The sequence below is a fragment of the Bubalus kerabau genome, chromosome 12, assembly GCF_029407905.1.
Source record: "Bubalus kerabau isolate K-KA32 ecotype Philippines breed swamp buffalo chromosome 12, PCC_UOA_SB_1v2, whole genome shotgun sequence".
NCBI lineage: Eukaryota > Metazoa > Chordata > Mammalia > Artiodactyla > Bovidae > Bubalus > Bubalus kerabau.
Genome location: NC_073635.1, coordinates 46,740,001 through 46,766,768, shown reverse-complemented (window position 1 = coordinate 46,766,768; position 26,768 = coordinate 46,740,001). Strand labels below are relative to the sequence as shown.

The 26,768-nt window shown below is 34.5% G+C and overlaps 1 protein-coding gene across 1 annotated transcript in view; it reads left to right on the top strand.

The window, feature by feature from the left end:
- The window catches only part of DACH1 (dachshund family transcription factor 1), a 477,329-nt gene that overhangs the window by 325,556 nt on the left and 125,005 nt on the right, over positions 1–26,768 (top strand). Inside the window, exons 5-6 of the mRNA XM_055542628.1 lie at positions 16,671–16,806; positions 18,678–18,812. Of these exons, the coding sequence (XP_055398603.1) occupies positions 16,671–16,806; positions 18,678–18,812 (271 nt within the window). The remainder of the gene's footprint in view (positions 1–16,670; positions 16,807–18,677; positions 18,813–26,768) is intronic.

The window sequence follows — 26,768 nt, the reverse complement described above, 5'->3', positions numbered from 1 at the left end:
AAGCTAAGGTTGGATTGGTCGATTCAAACCGAAGAGTAGGGTTTTGTAAGCCTCCCAGGGATCTTATCTAAGAAGACTGTTGATCACAAGGGCTGTTGAGGAAATCATACCAGGAACTTATATTTGTTCATTACTCTGGCATGCGCTAGCATGACAGGGCTAGTGTCAATTTAAGGTCCCTGCCGTCCACTTGGTCAAATAAAATGGATGCTGAGGCAGTAATACTAGGGAGTAGCTTAGCCAAATTCTCACTATCATACAAGTGAATATTATTAGGAGCTAAAAAGAAATGAGCTATCAAGCCATGAAAAGAAACTCAAGTGCATACTGCTAAGTTATAAAGAAGCTAGTTTGAAAAGGGTTTGCCCTATATGGTTTCAAGTGTAGGACACGCTGGAAAAAGTCAAAACTATGGAGATCCTAAAAACAGCGGTTCACAACTGTCCAGGCCATAGACAGGAGCCAGTACATGACCTGTTAGGAACCTGGCCCCACACACAGTGGGGGCAAGTTAACAAGGCTTCATCTGTATTTACAGTCACTCCCCATCATTCGTGTTACTGCCTGAATTCTGGAATGCAAACTGGGGCTCCCAATTATTCTGCATTATAGAGAGCTGTATATTTATTTCATTACATATCACAATGTAATAATAATAAAGTACAGAATGAATATAATATGCTTGAATCATCCCCAAATTATCCTCAACCCCATCCGTGGAAAAACTGTCTTCCACAGAACTGGTCCCTGGTGGTAAAATGTTGAAGATCACTGCTAAAAATATCAGTGGTGGCTAGTGAGTGGGAGCAGGGGATGAATAGAGAATGGAGAGTTTTTACGGCTATGGAAATACCCTGTATGATACTGTGATGGTTTTAAGGTATTATGCATTTTCTAAAGGTCTAGTTATTACTTATGTAAAAAGTTGAGTAATATGCAAATAGGATTTTTTTTAACATAATAGTGGCTCTGTAAACAAAGAGGAATGGAATCCCTGTCTCTTATGTCTCCTGCATTGGCAGGTGAGTTCTTTACCGCTAGCGCCACCTGGGAAGCCCCAAAGAAAGATGGGCTTATGTTCCTTATGTAATTTTCAGAAGTACCCTTACCAGAGAAAAATAACAAATATCATAGGAGACCCAGATGAACTAATAAAACATCCTTACATCCTTTCTTGAGAGAATGCCAGTGAACGCTACATTGTTATTAGTCAAAGAACTGAGAAGAGAACTTTTTCAAATCCTGAGTGACTTTTCACTATTAGATAATTTGTTAATTTGTTAATCACAGTATTAATTCAACTTGCAATCATTTCTGGTATTAGTTATTACTGAGAACTTAGCATTCTTATAACCTCGCTCATTTGAAGCAGTGTTTAGAAAACTCTCATTATACATACTAATTAAAATTATTTTAGAGGAAATTTTTATTTTCCCCAAAGAAAATGTTTAACTCTTCAGTTCAGTTCAGTTCAGTTGCTCAGTCGTCTCCGACTGTTTGCGATCCCATGAATCGCAACACGCCAGGCCTCCCTGTCCATCACCAACTCCCGGAGATCACTCAGACTCATGTCCATCGAGTCGGTGATGCCATCCAGCCATCTCATCCTCTGTCGTCCATTCTCCTTCTGCCCCCAATCCCTCCCAGCATCAGAGTCTTTTCCAATGAGTCAACTCTTTGCATGAGGTGGCCAAAGCACTGGAGTTTCAGCTTTAGCATCAACTCTTATGTCACATCAAATAGTGTGGGGCCAAGTGGGTAATTGGAATATAGCCTACAATTTGGTTGCCTGAAAAGATCCTAAATATAAAGGCCAATTAAAAGTGAAATGTTAAATACTGAAAAAGATTTACCTGTATTGGAAAAAAAAGATAAAACAAGAAAAAATAGGGATCATCTCTATATGGGAATGTGCTACTTACTTTTTTTATAGTAATGATAAGAATTAAACTTAAACTCAACCTAAATAAAACTGGCAATAAGAATTTATTGAACAGAAGAGAAGCAAAAACACAGCTCTTAGTGTTATATATTTTAGTTGTTATCCTTGTGTACTAATTACAAGAACCATGATGATTTTCTCATAATTTATTTTTGAAAATGTAGGTACTGGTTCAAGCATTAGAATGGGGTCTACAAGCTGCTGAACTTGGGTAAATCTACCCTGCTGTCAATTTTTGTAATGGACTAGGAGTTAAGAATGACTTTACATTTTTAAATGGTTGGAAAAAATCAGGAGAAAACTCTTTTATAACACATGAATATCATATGGAATTCAAATTTTGGTGTCCATAAATAAACTTTTTGGAACATAGACCCACACCAATTTACATAATGTCCATGACTACTTTCACATACGGAGGCAGAGTTAAATAAAATATTTGCCAACCTGTTTTTCACAGGAAAAAAAAAGGCCAATCCTTGAGTTTTGATGAACTCAAACCCATGTGAATCTTAGGCTGTGGTTAATTGAAGCAGCACAAATTAAACTCCCAAACAATATAGACCAATAGGACTTGGTATTGAAAGAAAAGAAGAAAAGCATTGAAGGAAAGAAAATTACATAGATGAGGACAGTTCCAATATGACATGGTTATTTGCTTTAAATGAAAGCCTCCAAGACAGAGTCTGCTAAAGTATTGAATTTAGATTTTCTCTGGTTGATTGTTTTGGACTACTGTAAATATTAGTGCAATAACTTTGAGGAGGGAAGAAAAGGACATAGGATGTTTACACACTAGTAATTCTACATTAAATCCCTAATAGCTAAATGTCTGTAAGATTATATCAAATTACTACAAGTTCTGATTTGGTCTATTATGTATCAGATTGAAATCCATGTATGTTTACTGTTTAATATTCACAGAACTTGAAGAGTAGAGGCTTTGAATGTTCAGTTCAGTTCAGTTCAGTCGCTCAGTCGTGTCCAACTCTCTGCGACCCCATGGACTGCTGCACAACAGGCCTCCCTGTCCATCACCAAATCCCAGAGCCTACTCAAACTCATGCTCATTTAGTTGGTGATGCCATCCAACCATCTCATCCTCTGTCATCTTATTCTTCTCCTGCCTTCAATCTTTCCCAGCATCAGGGTCTTTTCAAATGAGTCAGCTCTTCGCAACATGTGGCGAAAGTATTGGAGTTTCAGCTTCAACATCAGTCCTTCCAATGAATATTCAGGACTGATTTCCTTTAGGATGGATGGGTTGGATCTCCTTGCAGTCCAAGGGACTCTAAAGAGTTTTCTCCAACACAATATTTCAAAAGCATCAATTCTTCAGAGCTCAGCTGTCTTTATAGCTCAACTCATACATGACCATATGATACATATATATGTATCACAGTCCTCATAGTCATGTCATCATAGTCATCCACAAATGACCACTGGAAAAACCAAAGCCTTGACTAGACGGACCTTTGTTGGCAAAGTAATGTCTCTACTTTTTAATATGCTGTTTAGGCTGGTCATAACTTTTCTTTCAGGGAATAAACATCTTTTAATTTCATGGCTGCAGCCACCATCTGCATTGATTTTGGAGTCCAAAACCATAAAGATGCCACTGTTTCCATTGTTTCCTCATCTATTTGCCATGAAGTGATGGGACAAGATGCCATGATCTTTGTTTTCTGAATGTTGAGCTTTACCAACTTTTTCATCTCCTCTTTCACTTTCATCAAGAGGCTCTTTAATTCTTCTTCACTTTCTGCCATAAGGGTGGTGTCATCTGCATATCTGAGGTGATTGATATTTATCCCAGCAATCTCGATTCCAGCTTGTGCTTTGTCCAGCCCATCATTTCTCATGATGTACTCTGCATATAAGTTAAATAAGCAGGGTGACAATATACAGCCTTGATGTACTCCTTTTCCTATTTGGAACCAGTCTGTTGTTCCATGTCCAGTTCTTCTTTTTTTTTTTTTTTAACTTTACAATATTGTATTGGTTTTGCCATATATCAACATGAATCCGCCACAGGTATACATGTGTTCCCCATCCTGAACCCTCCTCCCTCCTCCCTCCCCGTACCATCCCTCTGGGTCGTCCCAGTGCACCAGCCCCAAGAATCCAGTATCATGCATCGAACCTGGACTGGAGATTCATTTCATATATGATATTATACATGTTTCAATGCCATTCTCCCAAATTGTCCCACCCTCCATGTCCAGTTCTAACTGTTGCTTCCTGACCTGCATACAGGTTTCTCAAGAGGCACGTCAGGTGGTCTGGTATGCCCATCTCTTTCAGAATTTTCCACAGTTTATTGTGATCCACACAGTCAAAGGCTTTGGCATAGTCAATAAAGCAGAAATAGATGTTTTTCTGGAACTCTCTTGCTTTTTCGATGAACCATCGGATGTTGTAAATTTGATCTCTGGTTCCTCTGCCTTTTCTAAATACAGCTTTGATATCTGGAAGTTCACAGTTCACGTACTGTTGAACCCTGGCTTGGAGAATTTTGAGCATTACTTTACTAGCATGTGAGATGAGTGCAACTGTGCAATAGTTTGAGCATTCTTTGGCATTGCCTTTTTTTGGGATTGGAATGAAAACTGACCTTTCCCAGTCCCATGGCCACTGCTGAGTTTTCCAATTTTGCTGGCATATTGAGTGCAATACTTTCACAGCATCATCTTTCAGGATTCGAAATAGTTCAACTGGAATTCCATCACTTCCACTAGCTTCCTAAGGCCCACCTGACTTCACATTCCAGGATGTCTGGCTCTAGGTGAGTGATCACACCATCATGATTATCTGTGTCATGAAGATCTTTTCTGTACAGTTTTTCTGTGTATTCTTGCCAATTTTTAATATCTTCTGCTTCTGTTAGGTCCATATCATTTCTTTCCTTTATTTATTGAGCCCATCTTTGCATGAAATGTTCCCTTGGTATCTCTAATTTTCTTGAAGAGATCTCTAATTTATTGAAGAGTACTTTAGTCTTTGAATGTTAGATGTTTTGTAATCCAACTTCCCCCATGATGGAGAAATCATTCCTGCATACTCTCTACCCATTTTTATATATCTGTTTTGTAGAAAGCCTATTCTGTTTTCAGCAAATTTAAGATTGATGAAGTTATTCATTGATTAAAATTTTCATCTCAATAGCTTCTACTTATATGTTGTATTTTCTTAAGAAGAAAATGTCTACAAATTATTTTGTTTTCTAACCATTTAAATATTTAAGTTCTCTATTATATATAGTACCTATGGTGTTTCCTTTTTCCAGACCAAATATTCTAATTTCTTCTGACAGATTTTCATCCGACCTCATGATTGACTTTCTTTTTTTTTTTTAAATCAGCTCCCACCACACCACCCCTTCCTGAATAATGTTTTAGTAGTGAACCACCAGAAAAGAGACCAAACTAACATAAAATTTAGCTTGGACAATACTTTATAAATTTAGTCATAGTTCATAACTTTTTGTTAGTTGAATGAGTGACTCAGTAAATTTCATGGATTTTGATGTGAAATGCAACTAATTTAATTCTTTATCTTTTGTTTGTATTAGGAATTTGCATTTATCCATATTAATTTTTTCCAGTCTATTGTTATAGGCTCTTTAGATGCTCTTTAATGTTATTATTCCAAACTATCATATTAGCTATTTATACCACCTTTGTATCATTTCCAAATTGTAAAAGGATGTATCACTTGTATTACCTTAAATCACTGAGGAAAACAAATAGTATGAATCAAGAGATCAATTCCTCTTGTCATTAGAGAACTCCTAATAGGCTGAAATGCTCTACTCATTGATTCTCTTTAAGAATCATTCATCAAATAACCCCCAATCCCCCTGAATGAATCGATATTTTTCTCACTTTTATTTAATAAATTCACAATGGTATTGTAAGGATTTTTTAAATGGTTCTTGCTGAAATATAAAACAAATTTAAAGAAGAAAGGCAATGTATTTTAGTAGTTTAAAATATGAATTCTAGAGGAAGCCTCCTTGGTTTATATTCCAGCTCTGCCATCTCCTAGTCTTATGACCTTGTAAAAGTCACTTAACGTCCCTGTCTTTGTTTACTCTTCTGTACAATGGGGATTATTATATTCTGCCTCATCAGGTTGTCATAATGAGTAAGTTGGTATTTATAAAATCATTAGAAGCCTTTCTACAGTGACATTATCTTCACCTTGCTGCTGCTGCTGCTCAGTCGTTTCAGTTGTGTCCGACTCTGTACGACCCCATAGACGGAAGCCCACCAGACTCCCCCGTCCTTGGGATTCCCCAGGCAGAAACTCTGGAGTGGGTTGCCATTTCCTTCTCCAATGCATGAAAGTGAAAAGTGAAAGTGAAGTTGCTCAGTCATGTCTGACTCTTACCAACCCCATGGACTACAGCATATCAGGTTCTTCCATCCATGGGATTTTCCAGGCAAGAATACTGGAGTGGGGTGCCATTGCCTTCTCCGATCTTCAGCTTATTTCTAGTTTATTTTCTTCCAAAGTATTCAAAATCATCTGTTTAAAATAAGTTCATAATTCTATATAGAACCTATGACAAGATTTTGAAATACAATTACAATAATGTAATAAGACCTCTCTCTCTCTCACACTCCCTTTTTCTTGTTTAGCTCTTCTTACATAACAAAAGTAGTGTATTTTGCTTTTGGGGGGTTGGTAGTTCAGTGGTATGCAAAGCAGACATTTAAATGTATTTTTTATATCACTTTTCTTTAATGATAATATAGAATTGTTGTGAGACATTTGGCAACATTCAAATTATTCTACATTACTGAATAAACATCTTTCCTCATGCTCCATATTACAGTATTTTTCTAGGAACATAAAATACGACTTAATTTTAATTAATTTTCTCTACCAGTCCACTGTTGTGTGGTGTGTGTGTCAGAGAGAGAGAGAACTTAGGGACAGTTTAGGATATTCTCATTTAAAGAACTAAACACTCAAAATTTTTATATGCAGTGTATAAATTTTCCATTCTGTAATATCTTTTCTAAACTTGTCCCTAAATGCTATATCAGTAAATAATACTTTACTTGCATTAAGTTCAAAATGTTTATAGATTATAAAAACTGGAACCAGAGTAACTGGATTCACAAAGTAGATTTAAAAAACCTTACAGTAATGTTATTTACCTAATTTGCTTTTGAGTACAGAATAATTTATTTTGGAGCAACCATGAATAACTCTAGATGTATGGATCACTTTTATACATTATTTTTAAGAAAAGAAAACTATATTGTATAAATTTTACTTGGATTTTGAAAAGCAGTTATATATGTTCCCTTAGTGTTTATTTGGGTATTGATATTAAATATGAAAAGGGGATGCTAACAAGGAAGAGAAAGTATTAAAACTCCAACTAAGGATGCCATATATCAGTGTACTGAAATACAAGACACATATTTATATCCATGAGTGCATAATAATGTTAAAATGTAAACTCATTGTTTACCATTGGAGAATTCTAGGGACCTGAATATTTTAAAAGACAAAAAAAAAAGTTTAAATAAAGGATAGAGGGGTGGAATGAAGCATTTCCCTGCCTTCCTCATACAGACTGTCCCTTCAGTTCAGTCACTCAGTCATGTCCGACTCTGCGACCCCATGAATTGCAGCACGCCAGGCCTCCCTGTCCATCATCAACTCCTGGAGTTCACCCAATCTCATGTCCATCGAGTCGGTGATGCCATCCAGCCATCTCATCCTCTGTCGTCCCCTTCTCCTCCTGCCCCCAATCCCTCCCAGCATCAGAGTCTTTTCCAATGAGTCAACTCTTCGCATGAGGTGGCCCAAATATTGGAGTTTCAGCTTTAGCATCATTCCTTCCAAAGAAATCCCGGGGCTGATCTCCTTTAGAATAGACTGGTTGGATCTCCTTGCAGTCCAAGACTCTCAAGAGTCTTCTCCAACACCACAGTTTAAAAGCACCAATTCTTTGGTGCTCAGCTTTCTTCACAGTCCAACTCTCACATCCATACACAACCACTGGAAAAACCATAGTCTTGACTAGATGGACCTTTGTTGGCAAAGTAATGTCTCTGCTTTTTAATGTGCTGTCTAGGTTGGTCATAACTTTCCTTACAAGGAGTAATCGTCTTTTAATTTCATGGCTGCAGTGACCATCTGCAGTGATTTTGGAGCCAAAAAATAAAGTCTGACACTGTTTCCACTGTTTCCCCTTCTATTTCCCATGAAGTGATGGGACCAGATGCCATGATCTTAGTTTTCTGAATGTTGAGCTTTAAGCCAACTTTTTCACTCTCCTCTTTCACTTTCATCAAGAGACTTTTTAGTTCCTCTTCACTTTCTGCCATAAGGGTGGTGTCATCTGCATATCTGAGGTTATTCATATTTCTCCCGGCAATCTTTATTCCAGCTTGTGCTTCTTCCAGCCCAGTGTTTCTCATGATGTACTCTGCATATAAGTTAAATAAGCAGGGTGACAATATACAGCCTTGATGTACTCCTTTTTAGGTTAACACAATAATGCATGAGAGAAACTTTCTGCTCATAGAAATCTTCTGATTATGGAATGACATATTTCAATTTCTCAAATTGCAAACCTTAATGAAGTGATGAATCTAGGCCATTATTATTAGTGTTGATTGTCATCATAAAATACAACCAAGCAGATACTCAGTGCTTCTTGTAGAAGCATACACCTCCATCTATGAAATACTCTTGCTGCCATATCAACTTGAATCAAGCATCCAGATGTACTTATACCAGAAATTCAGAGGATGGAGGAACAGCGTCAAATTAGACCCATCAAGGAACTGTGAGCAGTTCATAGAGGTGGTGACCTCTTAGAACATACACAGTTCCTTAACTAGATAAAAAGTTGGCTTTAAGCATTCAGCGTGAACAGAGAGATGCCAATTAATGGCAATACTGGCTGACTCAGAACTTACCTTTTCATCCTTGCTATCTTCCTTCTATTCCACCTACTTGACTTCTCTTTTAATTAAGATGATAATATTTATTATTACATAAGACTGAGGTATAACTTTTGAGTCAAGACTGCCTTTTGCTGCTCAAAGTGACTGTAGGAATTTGTTTTACCAAATAGGAATCTGGAAATTTCCAGACTGCCTGAATTCTTATAGATATGGGGAAAATATAGTTCCCTATCAACATTGAATAAGTTTGAGGAGACAGCAGGAGAATAAAGTTAAGTTGTTTATGATTACACTCAAGGGCCCTACCGTTTTCCCATTTCCCATGAGTATTTCCCAAATACTCATAAGCAAAATTGAGTATTTCCTGAAAATCATCATCAAAACAATGAAAAAGAGCTATGTAAATATCCTTTGAAACCTCAGTTTAGAAGTCTAAGTTGGAGTTTTGATAATGGCTACCTAATCTTCTACTAGATGCATGTATATTAGAATTGTTTGTTATGTCTTCCAGAAGTATTTTTTAACATTTTCCTAAATGCAGAATCCCAATCCTATTATTTATCCTTTCTGTTCACTTTTCCAGAAGAAGAGAATTTGTATATCACAATCAGTGTAAATGATTATGGATTTCCCTAAGAATATTTACTCACTGATGGTATATACTTCATTAGAGAAAGGAATTTTATTGGTTTTGTTTACTTACACATAACCAGACTCTAGAACACTGGTGTACATTGAGTGTTCAGTGAGTAACCTCTGAATGAATGAAGTCTGAGTTGTCTTAAAACTCAGGAGTTTAGGTTCTAGAAAATGCTAATCAACTTCAATTTTACACTATAATAGTTGTATGAAGATAAATTTAACATTCCTTCTTCCCAATTTTATAACATACTCAATAAGGGAATTGCTAACTGAAGAAGTGACGAAAATGAAGATAATTAAAATGAGAGCAGCAGAAAGTAAAGTTAAATGAAATAACCCTTTAGAGAAATGAACTGTGATTATTTAATCTTATGCTAAGAAAATATTTTAAGTTGATAAAATAGAATGCACTTTGTGGGGGAGATGAGGCTGCTGAGATAGTGCATTTTTTAATGTTTAATTAGTCAAATGTGTAATATTGAACAGCTTATATTTATAATTTAATTTTTACTTTAATTTTTATTAACATACAGTTGATTTAAAATGTGCTGTGTTTCAGGTATACAGTAAAGTGATTCAACTCTACATATATATGTATGTATATATTCAGCTATATATATATATGTATGTGCTTGTATATTCTTTTTCTGATTCTTTTTTCTTATACGTTATTACAAAATATTGAGTATAGTTCCCTGTGCTATATGGTAGGTTCTTTTTGGTTATCTATTTCATATATAGTAGTGTGTGTATATTAATCCCAAACTACTTTTTATTTTAGCATTTTAGAATTCATTGTTTTAAACTCCACCTTTGATTGTGAATTGTAGTATAGACCAATACTTCTTGTTCTACCCAGAAGCAGTAAATGCAGATTTTCCTTTATGTTATTCTGTTACCATTAGTTTATTAGTATGACCTTTTTTTTCCAGTGAGAGTGTATTCCTCTTAAATTTTCATTTATTAATGTGGCTAGTTTTATAAAGATAGAACACAGCAAAAGATTGTGTTTTATTGATTGGTGAAGCTATGATGCAGGACTATAAGGCAGCGTGTTGAAGTATTAAATATTCTTTCTCTTTGTCCTACTTCAGGGCCATCTTGGAGGTTAAAGGGTCTCACACAAATGAAATGATAAATCCAGTTTACATAGTTTCCCTATAGACACTGAACTGCTTCTTTCTTATTATGTCTGAATAAAACTCATTATCTATTTTGTTTCAGTAATAATTATGAGATTCTCCCCTAAGCAATTCTTTACTGTCTCCATTATTCTCCATCTTATAGCATACTCTGGAAAGGCAAGCATATAAACATGATAAAAGAATTAAGCTGTTGAAATAAATTAATTTATTGTACAACAATGTATTCAAATCTTACTTGCTCAATGGATTTTACTTTAATGAAATTCTTCAAAGAATAATACATCATGTTCCAAAGATTGAAATTATACATTAAGTAAAATGACTGAATATGTTGTGTCTCAGTTTATAGAAACTTTCAATTGAATACTTAAGCTTTAAAAGCATAAAATTTGCATAAATTAAAATATTTCTTTAAGTAAAAGTATTAAATATTGTCTTTGCATCCTTTGTTCCTAGACAAAAAAAGCAATTAAAGTAAAAATAAGCTAAAGCTATAATAAATACTACAATTTCACCTATGTTGCCTAAGCCTTAAATTATGTTTTAAGATGTATTTTACATTAAGATTTTAATCCAGCTTATTTTTTACTTAGTTTATTATATGACTTTTAGAGTGTTATGAATGTGTAAGTGAATAAATGAATAATGCATGAATGAAAAGAATCATCCAAGAAAACTTTTACAATTAAATACATTGACTAATGAAATAATTGTTTACCCCATGTGGAAAATAAGTAACTCTTCAATGACACAACCATTGTTACTAGAGTTTTGTGCATTAAATATTTTAGTACTTTATGAGCTAAATATCTCAGGGAAAAAAATCAGTTTCTCATGCTTTCCATTAGTGCCACTGATAATTTCTTATGACAGGAAAACTCATACTTGCAAAATGATTTTAAAGGGGTTGATTTATTCCAAGATTGCACTTTATCTCTGTTTGGCCAAACACATTCCACTGAAAATGTGATCAGTTACATAATTATTAGAAGGAGTATTAAAATGTTTGGATGGATAAACATTGACGTGAGTGAACTTTTGAATAAAATAGAGTGGCTAATTTAGAAAATATTATTTGTATAAAAATATATTGATGTTCTTTGTTTAATATATACCATGTATTTCTGCATAATCTAATTATTAAGATTTAGATGTAGTAGAAATTAGCTTAAAACTTAGACAAACTTAGATACCTCTTTATTAGAGAAATAAAGGTTAGAGTCTATATAGTGTGTATCTGGTCATGTGTGCAATTAACTACAGCATAGATTACTTATATAGACATTTATACAGACTAAAAAGGAGTTCTTCTATACAGTTTTATAAATCCATACTTTATAATAAATGCACAGCTACTCCAAAAATGACACAAACTCCAGCCTTTGAGTGCTACACAGAAGCCAAGTTACCCTTTGATTTGTGATTTCAGAGACTTGATGTGAACTTTATTGCCTTTTTTAAATTAAAAACTGTGGTTCGGTTCAGTTCAGTCACTCAGTCCTGTCCAACTCTTTACAATCTCATGGACTGCAACACACCAGGCTTCCCTGTCCATCACCAACTCCTGGAGCTTACTCAAACTCATGTCCATTGAGTTAGTGATGCCATCCAACCATCTCATCCTCTGTTATCCCCTTGTCCTCCTGTCTTTAATCTTTCCCAGTATCTGGGTCTTTCCAATGAGTCAGTTCTTCACATAAGGTGGCCCAAGTATTGGTGCTTCAGCTTCGGCATTAGTCCTTCCAATGAATATTCAGGGTTGATTTCCTTTAAGATTGACTGGTTTGATCTCCTTGCAGTCCAAGGGGCTCTCAAGAATCTCCAACACCACAGTTCAAAAGTAACAACTCTTTCATGGTCAGTCTTCTTTGTGGTCCAACTCTCACGTCCATACATGACTACTGGAAAACGATAGCCTTGACTATACAGACCTTTGTTGGCAAAGTAGTATCTCTGCTTTTTAATATGCTGTCTAGGTTTGTCATAGCTTTTCTTCCAAGGAGCAAGTGTCTTTTAACTTCATGGCTGCAGTCACCATCTGCAGTGACATTGGAGCCCAAGAAAATTAAGTCACTGTTTCCATAATCTCCCCATCTATTTGCCATGAAGTGATGGGACCTAATGCCATGATCTTCGTTTTATGAATGTTGAGTTTTAAGCCTACTTTTTCACTCTACTCTTTGACTTTCATCAAGAAGCTCTTTAGTCCCTCCTCGATTTCTGTCCTAAGAATGGTGTCATCTACATATCTGAAGTTATTGGTATTTCTCCTGGCAATCTTGATTCCAGCTTGTGCTTCATCCAGTCCAGTGTTTCTCATGATGTCCTCTGCATATAAGTTAAATAAGTGTGGTGACAATATACAGACTTGACATACTCCTTTCCCAATTTGGAACCAGTCTTGTTCCATGTCTGGCTCTAAATGTTGCTTCTTTTTTTTGGTTTGTTTGTTTTGTGAGTTTCTTCAATTTGTAATTTTTGGGGGAATGCTTTGCATATTTTATTTTTTTTAATTTAGTAAAGTAATTAGTCTCTAATTAAAATAAATAAATGTTGCTTCTTGACCTGCATACAAATTTCTCAGGAGGTAGGTAAGGTGGTCTGATATTCCTATCTCTTAAAGAATTTTCCACAGTTAGTTGTGATCCACACAGTCAAAGGCTTTGGCATAGTCAGTAAAGCAGAAGTAGATGTTTTTCTGGAACTCTCTTGCTTTTTCCATTATCCCACAGATGTTGGCAGTTTGATCTGTGGTTCCTCTGCCTTTTCTAAATACAGCTTGAACACCTGGCAGTTCATGGCTCATGTACTGTTGAAACATGACTTGGAGATTTTGAACATTATGTGCAAATGAATATATTCAGAAAGAAAAAAGATAAACTATTAATACATGCAACAACCTGAATGAATCTAACAAATATTTTGTTGTGTAAAAAGGCAGACATGAAAAATTAGGTACTGTATGAGCTAATTTTTGTGAAATCTAGAACCAGCCAAATGTCTTTCTGGTGATAGAACTCCGTTGCTTATGGGGATGGGAGAAATAGGTTGGAAAGGGGCATGGGAGTCTTTCTTGGTTATAGAAATTGTCGAGAGGTTGACAAAACTCATTAAACTGAACACATAATAAGTTCATAGTTTGAAGCTGTTTTAAGTTTAACCTAAAGGTGAATGGTAAAAAGAAAGATTTATAATCCCAGTTGCTTTTAAATTATAATTAGATGGACAGTAACTTTTAGCATCCAGATGTGGGTTCTCCATTCTTTTAAATCATATATGTGCTTGTTTCTTAGAAATTTAGGTCATTTGTCTGCAATGTGACCTATAGAATGTAGACTACTTAGAAGCATAACTTGTTTGATTTATTTAGCTTGGAAAAAAAATTACTGATAATTGTGTTCATTTTTCATGTTGAGACATAGATTTTAAAAATATGCATTGCGACTATAAAGAGTAGACTTTAGTTGACTTTTTTATCCTTTTCTTTTGTTACGATATTTTTTGACAGGCAAATTCTTTGTTGTAAAGTTTCTTGTGTCTATTTTTTATTCTACAGAATACATACTGAGAAACAGTTTTATGTTTAGATTTTGGAAGAGGGCTTGGCTATTTTTGAGGATTATTTTCTTTTTATTTGTATGATTCTCAAGAATGAAGCCTTAGTGTAACTGTTGAAGATGATTATTGACAATGTGTAGGATTGAAAAATTAAAAGCATATGAGACAAGTGATGCTCAATCTTGGATATATGTTAAAATCACCTGGAGAGTCTTAAAAAACATTTGTTTCTGGGCCCCACAGCAGATGCAGGGTAAATGCACCCACCAGATGGCCTAAAAGAACAAATTTATACCCTCATATTTCTGGAGTCTAGAAGTCTGAAAGCAAGGTGTCAGCAGTACCACACTTCCTCTGAGATTCTGGGTAGAATCCTTCCTTGAGTCTCCAAAGATCCTGATGGTGGCTAGCAAGCTTTAACAATCTTTGGTTTACAGCTGCAGAGGTCAGATCTCTACCTCATCTTCACATGATGTTTTTCCTTCATAGTTTTTCTCTGTTTCACATTTTCCCCATATCTTCACAATGTCCTCTTGTGAAGACATCTGTCCTGTTTGATGGAGAAGCCATGCTATTTTAGTATGGCCTCATTGCAGTTAATTTCATCTGCAAAGACCCTGTTTCCAAATGCTCACATTCATAAGTATCCATAGGTCAGGACTTCAGTCATTCTGAGGGGACACAATTCAACTCATGTAAGCCAGAATCTCAGGGAGTAAAGCCCAGGCATAGGCATGTTGAGGAACTTCCCAGGTGATTCTAATGGAAAGTAGACTTGCAAACCATCAATGGGTTAAATGAACTTTTGAGATTGAAGACAGGCATTACTCTTTTTCTGTTAGTACAAAGCCTTAAGCTTGTCTGTTTTCTATATTACATTAGCCTTTGATATTTTGAAAATAGCCTCCTATAGGCTGATTTCATTCTAGAACACCTTCTGGTTTCAAACAGTCTGCTTTTATATCATATTTGCATTTTTGCACTCTAATCAGGAATAATTTGCTTATTATTTATTATGTATCATGTATCAGTTGACTTGTAGACTTCCAAATATTTATGAATTATTGAAGAGTGTTCTTCAAGGACAGTGTGTGTTCATATCTGAAGGTGAAAATATCTCTTTGCTCAAAGAAGCAAATGTTAACAAATGAGTATTTTATTTATTAATCTGTAAATCCATTTATAATATCTCAGTGGAGACAGTTATACAATAGATTGGGCTGGCCAAAAAGTTCGTTTGGGTTTTTCAGTAAGATGCAACAGAAAAATCTGAATGAACTTTTTGGCCAACACAATATTTGCACATTGGTCTCATTGGGAAGGTGCAGGGCTTGGGTAAGATATGGAGTGGGACTTGAGTGTGAACATAGGACAGGATCAGGAAATATAATACCACATTTCCCTGGGATACACCTAATACATTATTCATGAATTTTCAGTAATATATTTGTGGGTTGCATTGATGCTAGGAGTCTGAAAATTACCAGAATCAAAATTATTCAAATGTTAAATAATGATAGATTTCCATGGTCCCTTAAAATGTGACTGCCCAAGTATATCCAGAGAAGTCCCATAATGAAATAGCTGTTAACAGCTCCTCTGGTATTATTTTGATGATGTCACTATGATAATTTGTGTGTTAAATGATCCTAGACACTTGCTGAATCAATAGACTCTATGTATCAGGTTTTTTTTATAATGATAATTGTCTAGAATTAAAACTTGCTTTGTTCTGTTAATTCTTTGTTGTCTAATGGTTCTAAACTGGATGTCTTTTTTGACCTCTATTTTTATCCAAAGAGGGGATTTACATTAGTCAATAATACAATGGTGTCCACCTATTTTATTTATATTCTTTTCTTACTTAGACTTATGGTTGTTGGTGGGGAGGAAAGAAAAGATTGGTAGTTTGGGATGAACATATACACAGTGCTTGCTATATTTAGAATGGATAACCAAGGAGAGCCTACTGAATGGAACTCTGCTCAATGTTATGTGGCAGCCTGAATGGGAGGGGGGATTTGGAGAAGGATGGATACGTGTATATATGTATGGCTGAATCCTTTTGCTATTCACCTCAAACTATCATAACATTGCTCTTCAGCTATATCCCAATACAAAATAAAAGTTTTTAAAAATTTAAAAAATAAATGTGTCTTTTAATGCAGTTAAATGTTGCTGGAAAAAAGTGTTGTCTTCACATTTCTGTAGCATTAAGAAAAACCAACATTGCTTAAGCAAGGGTCCAATGTATTTACCTCTTTCTCAATACAAAATAAAAGTTTTTAAAAATTTAAAAAATAAATGTGTCTTTTAATGCAGTTAAATGTTGCTGGAAAAAAGTGTTGTCTTCACATTTCTGTAGCATTAAGAAAAACCAACATTGCTTAAGCAAGGGTCCAATGTATTGACCTCTTTTCTTCCCCCCACCCTCCCCTGGCGGTATAGGAGCGTGTTCCCGACAGCCCATCACCCGCCCCCTCCCTGGAGGAGGGCCGAAGGCCTGGCAGCCACCCATCATCACACCGCAGCAGCAGTGTGTCCAGCTCTCCAGCGCGGACTGAGAGCTCCTCGGACAGAATTCGTAGGTGTCATTCTTCCACTTGTCACCATTTTAAACTTTATTAGGTGCAGCTGGCTTTTCTAATCAAAATACCCTCATTCTGAAGAGATCTCAGATGTATCATGTTCTGAAGCTCTGTAGCAATAGCCATGTCTCAAAATTATGTTTCCCAGTTTGCAATAGCATGAGGTATGGTAGTACATTAACAATTCTGATATAAACTCCCTCTTTTTGATGCCACACATAAGGATTTGAGCTATGAAACAGTTAGAGAAAGTAAATAACCTTCTAGATTAGTTTCTGAAGTAAATGCCTCCAACTCTCAAATATCTAGTATCCATATATACTGTGTACAAATTATTCCTCTTCATTCCTTCAATTCCATCCTTGCCAGTTTTTAAAAATTTACAATTTTTAAACTTCATCCTTGCATTGACAAAGAGGGATAAAAGAAATAGATTCAAAATAACTGTTTTGAGAAAAACACATTTCATAATCATTCAGATGATCAATAGATTGAAGAGTTTGAAATTGGTCAAATTTTAGGATTTGAATTAGTAACAGTCAATAATGCATATTATCTTCACATGTTATTTTTATAAAATTCTAAGAAGTAGGTTAATACTTTCATACTTTATTTTGTGATCACATTTTCAGATATTTAATCCTTGTCCTCATGATCAAGAAAATTAAGAGTAAAGTTGTGGGTTATTGTTAATTGCTCAGTCATGCCTGACTCTGCAAACCCATGGACTGTAGCCCGCCAGGCTCCTCTGTCCATTGGATTCTCCAGGCAAAAATACTGGAGTGGGTTGCCATGTCCTTCTCCAAATTATTCTACATATTTTTAAAATGTTTTTTTTCAGTGAAAGTAAGGTTTTATGGAATGACTTTTCTTCAAAATTTTTCACAAAACCAAGATTTTCATAGGCAATTTATTAAGAAATATATTGATTGGATTGAGATCATAAGGGTATTTGGTCACTTGCTTTATCCTGTCAGTAGTGACAGATTACTCTTAATAATTCAAGAAAGAAATTATTGTTTTAAATCATTCAACCATGTAATAGATATTAATGGGCAGTTTTATTTTTAAATTTGAGTTCCAAATCAAATGTTTAAAGAAGTACTTTGATATCTCTTAAACTTAGGGTTTTGTCTCCTAGGCTGTGTGTGTGCATGTTCCATTGCTTCAGTCATTTCCAACACTTTGTGACCCCATGGGCTATAGCCCTTCAGGATATGCTGTCTATGAAAACTGCAATGGGTGGCCACTTCCTCCTCCAGGGAATCTTCCCAATCCAGGGATCAAACTCACGTCTCTTGTATTGCAGGCGGATTCTTTACCTCTGAGCCACTGGGGAAGCCCATTGACTAGAATAGAATATGAATATTGAATTTCAGTGCTATTTCAGTTCCTTAACTTGTTGAAAACTCTATTTGCCCTCTCATGCCTCTAAAACTATTCTAAATTATATTTTAACTTTATAGACTTAGAGTGTTCTAGCTTTAAGACTAGTTTTTGCAGTTACAGAAGGTTATTTTTGCAGTTACAGAAGGCTCAGGAGAGGATGTGTTACATTAGATAAAGCCTGAATAGTTCATTGGTAATGGTTATAGTGGCATGACCACTCAAAAGAATTCTAGATTAAACAATATACCTATTTTTTGAGATAAATAGAGGATAAAATAGTTTCATTTTCAATATATTTCTGCTTGTCCTTAGGAATTATCTTAGTTATCAGTCCTCATGGTGTTCAACTTAGATTATAATTTTAAAGTTAGACCATGATATTTTATTTATTTCTGATTCCAAAAGAGTTTAAATAGGTTATTTGAATATTGTGTATTATGGTGTTTTATTCTTTTATCTTTTGTTTCGGTCTTGACAGCTGTCCATCAGAATGGGTTGTCCATGAACCAGATGCTGATGGGTTTGTCACCAAATGTACTCCCTGGGCCCAAAGAGGGAGATTTGGCTGGTCATGACATGGGACATGAGTCGAAAAGGATGCATATTGAAAAAGGTAATATATGATTATGAGGTCTGTTTTTCCTGCTCGACATATGAACTAGGTTTTAATCATAGAATAAAGTATATTTCTAAATTACATTATAAAAGGGTATAGAAGCATTTTAAAAGCCTATAATATTAACATTAAGTAAAAATTAAGTCTACTCAACAAAAAAAAGAAATATGAATGAAGAGCTGCTGTGATTCTCTTAAACAACAGGTAAGTGTTCATTTATTTCCCAGTACATTTAGAAAAAGAGAATTTTTTTTGTTTTAATTGTTATCTCAATTCCTGAAGGTCTACAGTTTGTCTTCCTCCATGTCTTCAGGGTCTATTGTCCTTTTACTTAGCATATTAGAGCATGGACAATATACAAAGGATTACTATGAGTATTTTTTGGAATAAAAGAGAGGGTCATTTGGTCAATCAAGAAATACAGTGAAGATTATCAACCAATGTACTAGTATTGTTGTTCAGTCACTAAGTTGTATCTGACTCTGTGACCCCTTGGACTGCAGCATTCCAGGCCTCTCTATCTCCCAGAGTTGTCCCAAGTTCATGTCCATTGAGTCAGTGATGCCATCCAACCATATCATGCTCTGCTGCCCTCTTCTCCTCCTGCCTTCATTCCCTCCCAGCATCATGGTCTTTTCCAATGTACTAGTAGTTGCTTCTAAACTGCATGCAACAAATAAGCCCAGATAGTGCAAAGCTATGAACATTTTCTATTTATATTTGATTTGTACCAGTGTGACTTGTTTCCATAGGCAAACATTTGTCTTTTCATGCCCTACTTTATGAAATACTTTCATGAAGAATTGAAATATTATTTTAACATGCATGTTGAAAATTTATGCTGTTGGATGCAAATTCATGTTTTCAAATGGTAAATTTAAATTAGGACAATTGGAGCCTTGCCATATCTTTATCATCTTAATTTAATACTTTTAAATTTTAATAATAACATAGACTGTATACTTTGATATATTTTTTGATATGACTATCAAATAATCAGTGTTATGGAATGGATTACTTCTTTGGAAACAATTTATTACTCAAAAGGCACAATTAATTGGATATCAAAAAGGAAAATGAATACAATTGGACATTTAAATAACAGAGAGAAATGTTTACAGAAAGACTAAGTTAAGGTGGGAAACCTTTTTTCCTCAAAAATAATTATTCACCAAAAGTAAAAATGCTTACACAACCATGTTTTTCTTTTCCACATGAATACAGTTCACCTGAAACCTCAGGGAGAAAGAAAACTATATTTATATAAATTAAATTATCTGTATTTTGCAATTAATGATAAAATGGTAATCTTTACTAGGTTCTAATATGTCAAAATGTAGGCATTATTGAGAGTAGCATTAAGACAATTTCTAATAATTTTGAAATTCGCTACCAAGTATTATCACGAAGCTGAGTGGAATATATACAAGTACATAAGTTGGTCAGATTGTCTCTAAATGTCTAATTCTAATCTTTCTGTGAGTTCTTCTTCAACAATGAAGAAAAATGTTATATAGAATGCATTATGTATATTTTGACATGTGTTTTTATATTTAATGAAAAAATGATTTGTGAAAATCTACAGTAATAAATTTTTCATAGAGGATTTAAGTTTTAAGTAAGAATATTTACATATAAAAATCCATTACTAGGGTTAAGCAGCCATTCTCCACTAATGTCTTGCAATAGAATGAAAAACCCTACAGAAAAAGCTTTTAGTGACTCTTTTCACAGTTTTCTCATAGATGCTACATAGCTAGTTTCACTTAAAATGCATGAGAGATGTTTTATAGTATACAGTGGATATCAGTATATTAGTGATTAATTCTCTTGAAGAATCTTGGTGAAGCAAGTATGGGAGTGAATATAAAAGCTCAGAGGTGGTAGGTAAGAGACCACTAAAGGCATGATCAACAATGTGACTGAAACAATGAGTCCCCTGGAATTTTTGGTGGGGAGCTTTCTACAAATCTCATGTTTCAACTTGAGTTGAACTACACTTTTTTGAAATGGCTTCTTTTTTCAGAATTCATGAGTTGTATCTGCCTATCTGTTCATCATCTGTCTATATACCTATCATCTATTTGTTATTATTATTATAATCTTGACTTCCTGAGATACAAAACTAGATTTTTATAGGGATCCTACTGCTGGTTTTCCTGTGTGCCTGTCCCTTAAATTTTCATTACAACATTTGCCTTGTTATTCGGAAGTTCTTTTTTCACTGGTCTGCTTCAGTACTACATTGTAAATTCCGAGGAGTCATGTGTATACTGCATTTGCTTGAAAAGGACTAGACAGTCTATTATGTGAATGCATATTTATCTGAGCTGAATTGCTAAAAGATTGTAAGAGATGGTGAAGGTAAGTTAAAATAACCGTGAAGATGAAAGGCAAAAGGTGGAATTATGGAACCCTTAGAACATACATGTGTATGATCAGATCAGATCAGTCGCTCAGTCGTGTTCGACTCTTTGCGACCCCATGAATCGCAGCACGCCAGGCCTCCCTGTCCATCACCAACTCCCGGAGTTCACTCAGACTCACGTCCATTGAGTCAGTGATGCCATCCAGCCATCTCATCCTCTGTCGTCCCCTTCTCCTCCTGCCCCCAATCCCTCCCAGCATCAGAGTCTTTTCCAATGAGTCAACTCTTCGCATGAGGTGGCCAAAGTACTGGAGTTTCAGCTTTAGCACCATTCCTTCCAAAGAAATCCCAGGGCTGATCTCCTTCAGAATGGACTGGTTGGATCGCCTTGCAGTCCAAGTGACTCTCAAGAGTCTTCTCCAACACCACAGTTCAAAAACATCAATTCTTCGGCGCTCAGCCTTCTTCACAGTCCAACTCTCACATCTATACATGACCACAGGAAAACCCATAGCCTTGACTAGATGAAACAGTAGCATATTCCGGCTGTGAATATACACAAAAACTTTTTCTATATCACTATAATCTTATCACATGTTAAGTTTTTAAATTGTTTTGCTCTCAGAATAGAGATCTTGGTCATAACCCAACAGTCTTTCAATATCTGAATGCATATTTTATTTTAAAAAGTACATTTTATTTTAATATTTGCCCTAGGGATGTGAAGCCACCATTACATTCTTAATTTCAAATATAATTATGGGGTCATAGACATTGTAATAGACATTGATACTCTTATAGTAAGAGTTTTATTATATGATGCTCATCTTTTGTATGTATCTCATCTCTTCTATTTTTCAGCATACTGAATTATTAGTAAATATTCATAGGCTTTCTAGATTGATAGGGTCTACTAAATTAAAAATTGTTTTTTTTTCATGACTACATTCATCATGTGCCTTGTACTCGCCCTGTAACTTTCTTACTACACATATCTGTATTAAAACAAGTGACTTCATTTAGAGACATTTGTAGAGAAATTAATTATATGCTTGTGTCATTTTAGGCTTGAACTTCTTAAATGAAATTTGCTGCTCACCACTTTAAATCATCTGAAAGATAATAATTCTTAAGAAAACATTGATGTTAAAAATAGATACCAAAATTAATTTGGGTGCTGAGAATCACCATGGTCTAAAATCTTAATCATCAGTAACTTTTAAGCATTTTTAAATCATGTTAATATTAAAAAGTTGTTGACTTTATTCAATTAGACAGAATATTTGTCACCATTAGTTGAAGGATCAGTGGCTATACCGACATTAGAATTCAAAGTAATAAGTGCTGAGTAAACTCTCCCCTTAGTTTTTAAAATAAAAACACTTTAAAGGGTTTTTGAATCCAGGAAGAGTTTAATTAGAACACATTCAAAATACAAATATGAAAAAACAAGTTAGTGTATCAAAAAGTAATAGGCATACATTATTTCAGTGATCCTAAATATTAGGAGAAATGTTTTTAATAGTATGAACTTTGATTAAAATTAGGGGTTTATCAAAGATATGTCCTGAGGAAATCTTTGACATAGCTGGTAGCCTCATAAATAGTTTTATGTCTTCTAACTTTTCCAAACATACTCCAAGTTCTCTAGACCTTCTGGATTTTGAAAAACATTGCTGATTTTTGCCCTCAGTCTAAAATTAGTGAAATAGATAGGACTAATTGATGTTTTCATTTTTTTTTTAATTGAAGTATAGTTGTTTTACAATGTTGTGTTAGTTTCTGGTGTGTGACAAAGTAATTCTGCTTTATATATATGAAACAATGAAAGAGTTACATATATATGTAATACATTTCTCAGATACTTTCCACTATAGATTTTTATAAAATACTGAATATAGTTTCCTGTGCTATATCGTAGGACCTTGTTGCTTATCTATTTTATATAAAATAGTGTCTGTTATTCCCCAAATCCTGATTTATCCCTCCCCCAACCTTTTCCCTTTTAGTAACACATAAGTTTGCTTTCTATGGTCTGTGAGTCTTTCTGCTTTTTAAATAAATTCATTAGTATCATTTTTTTTAGATCCACATATAAGTGACATATCATAAGATATATATCTTTCTGTCTGGCTTACTTCACTTAATATGATCTCTAAGCCCATCCATGTTCTACAAATGATATTATTTCATCTTTTTATGGTTGAATAATATTCCATTGTAAGGGCTTCCCTGTGGCTCAGGGGTAAAGAATCTGCCAGCTAATTCTGGGTTTTATCCCTGGGTCAGGAAGATCCCTTGGAGGAGGAAGTGGAAACCCACTGCAGTATTCTTGCCTGAAAAAAATCCCATGGACAGAGCCTGGTTGGCTACAGTCCACGGGGTCCCAAAGAGTCAGACACGACTTAGTGCTAAACAACAGAGATTCCATTGTATATATGTACCACATCTTTATCCATTCCTCTGTTGATGGGCATCTAGGTTGCTTCCATGTCTTGGGCAATGGGTTTATGCATCTTTTCAAGTGAGTTTGTTTCTGACTATATGCCCAGGGCATTGAAATTCTACAACCAGGCTCTCTGTTTCTTTATGCTGCATCTCTCTCTATTCCCCCCAAATCTGTCACTGGTGCTGATTTTCAGTGATAACTCTCATGCATAATTTGTTCCCTGGTTTATCAAATTGTTTGAATTGTTATTTCCAAAACATTTTTGAGCATGCTTCGTACCATACATATAATTCCCTCTGCACATTTTTATTATTTTGGAATCTATCTAATTTTTTGTTTTCCAAAAAGTAAATGTATGCTACACATTAGATACCGTATGCTACAGTATTAGCTGTTTTTTCCCCAATTATAGAAAAAGTGAGCACATATAATTGGAACTAAGTACTGAATACTTAATCTACATTAGTGTATTTCAGTCCTGGATTAAATAAACCAAAATGATATAATCAATAGGTAAATATTTACTGCATGTCAGATATGTGAAATGAACCATATGAAATACAAAATTGCCCTTTCTTTTTTCTCTTTCTGCTACTATTTCACAAAATTTTTATTCATATATATTCTAATTTTCCCTATAATTGAGTCTTTTCCCTTTATTTGTTTTCAAAAAAATATGAAAACTTTCTTTCATTAGTGTACTCATTCAGTCTTGTCCGACTCTTTGCGACCCCAGTGAATTCTGCCATTTTAGAAGCAGGAATAATTTAAGATGAAGCCAGAAAGAAATACAGGGGATTTGCTTCAGGCTATAAAACATTTCTTATGTCACATATTCTTTTGTTGTATATTCTTCATGGGCGGTGTTCAAGATTTCCAATGGTTAACAGACTTGTTTGGAAGGTTCTCATTCTGATATTCTGAATTTGAAGACAGAGCTTTAGAGGCAATGAAGTAGTTAGCAGATGGGCCATATTGAAATATCCTCTTATTAATGTTGTATTCTTAGCATCCAACCTTGTGGACCATTTTCCTACACAACATCCTTTTTAAATGACTACCATCACTTTTCTCCTGTTTGTGGAAATTAATTTTTTGAAATATATTTCCTTTTGTACATTTTTCATTACTTAAAAATTATAATTTTTGGATTATCTTCAAAAATGACTTTCTATTTTGAATTCTAGATTGACATTATACAAATTAATTTATAGTAAATATCACACACATGTATGAAAAATCTGAACCCAGTAGTAATTCGTCTGACTATATAGACCTGCATGGAGCGAAAAGCCCTTTTCTTTGGAAATTTCCATATTTTGATAATGTTATGTGGGCCACTTGTGAAATTAACTACCTCAATGTTACCTAGAATAAAATTTACATTTTCCAGGAATTTATTATTACATAATTAATATGAACTTTACTAAAAGAAATAGGATGTATTGATGATGAAGATGTCAGTTGCTACTCCAGAACATCCATAACTTAAGGTTTAGGTAACTTTTTTGGATACTTAGAAAGCTGAAGTATATTACTACTTGCAGATAATTTTCATGAATTAGATGCCAAAGCAATCAATTAGAGAGTATTAATATTTATTTTTGGATACATTATAAATAATAATTACATTTATAATAATTTTACTTACTATAGTAGCTTTGCTTTTACTTGGTCAGATGAAATGTCTTTTCCCCATGGAGAAAACAGAATAGACTATTAATTACTCCACTTACTCAGCTTTATTTTTTTGAGCTCTTTTGATAGGCACAGAGTGACTCACTTCCTCACTGTTTAAGAAATATTTTTATGTAGTCATGCCAATAGGTAATATTTTTATAGCATTAAAAGTGAGATAGAGAGTAAGTGACTAGTAGATTGTTATTGTTTTTGTTTAGTCACTAAGTCGTGTCCCACTCTTTTGTGACCCCATGCCATGGACTGTATGTAGCCGACCAGGTTCCTCTGTCCATGGGATTTTTCCCAGACAAGAATACTGGAGTGGGTTGTCATTTCCTTCTCCAGGGGATCTTCCCAAAGCAGAGATCAAACCTGCATCTCCTGCATTGGCAGGTGGATTCTGTACCGCTCAGCCACCAGGGAAGCCCAAATTAACATATTAGTTCCACCTGTAAATCTGCTTCATGTAATTATTTATTTATGGTTATTATAAATGACTATTTTATTTCCTTCATTGAAAGTATTTATTGGTTTAATGAATCAACTATTTCTAATTTTGCAATTTATTTGCATATTGTCTAAGCCATGATTTCTATTTCTTCTATTTTCAGTTAGAAATTTTACATAATCTGGTATGGAAATGATCCAAAGGAAATGTGCACATTCTCCTGTATGTTTATTTGAGAATTAGCTCCAAAATGAAACTTCATTTTGGAAATATTGACTTATATCTGATATTTTTAGTGGAGCTGAAACAATCTTTCTTTTGTACATTTTTATTTTGTAAGTGGACAAGTGTATCTGTTTCTAAAAGAATTACAAAACACTGTCCTTCCTTCCTTCGCTGAGTAGACATATTTATAAATGTACAAAAATTAGGTCATTGCAAGTTCAATGACTCAGAGAACCTTTTTATCAAAATTAATAGCAAAATATAAATGCGAGTTTCTGCAGATAAACTTAATGTGATGTTATTTTTGTAGAACAAAACAGGAAAATATCTACAATCTCTTATGTTTCAACCTAGTACTTTGGAACATTTTTCTATTCTGAAATATAAAGTAGAATCTTTTTTAAGAGCTTAATAAAAAAAGGAAAATATAACTTTAAAAATATATTTTCATTCTTGCCTAATATTCACCATCTGCTTTTATTGAAACTTTTATGTGCATATGTGTGCCCCTGCACTTTTGCCAACACACAGGGCTTTCTTTTCATTTGATAGATGAGGGACTGATACTGCTTTGAATGCTATGTTATGGGTTAAGAAGCAAGAGTAATAGCCCCCTTGTCTCTTGTGCTTGAAGCAGTTTGAATTCCTTCATCAACTTGATGGAATGATTTAACACATCATTCAGCCCTGTTTGCAGGACCGGTAAGATGACAGCAAAGCTCAGGTAAATTCTAAAGATACTGGAACTAATTTGGAGAAGTATATATAGCACATTAGATGAAA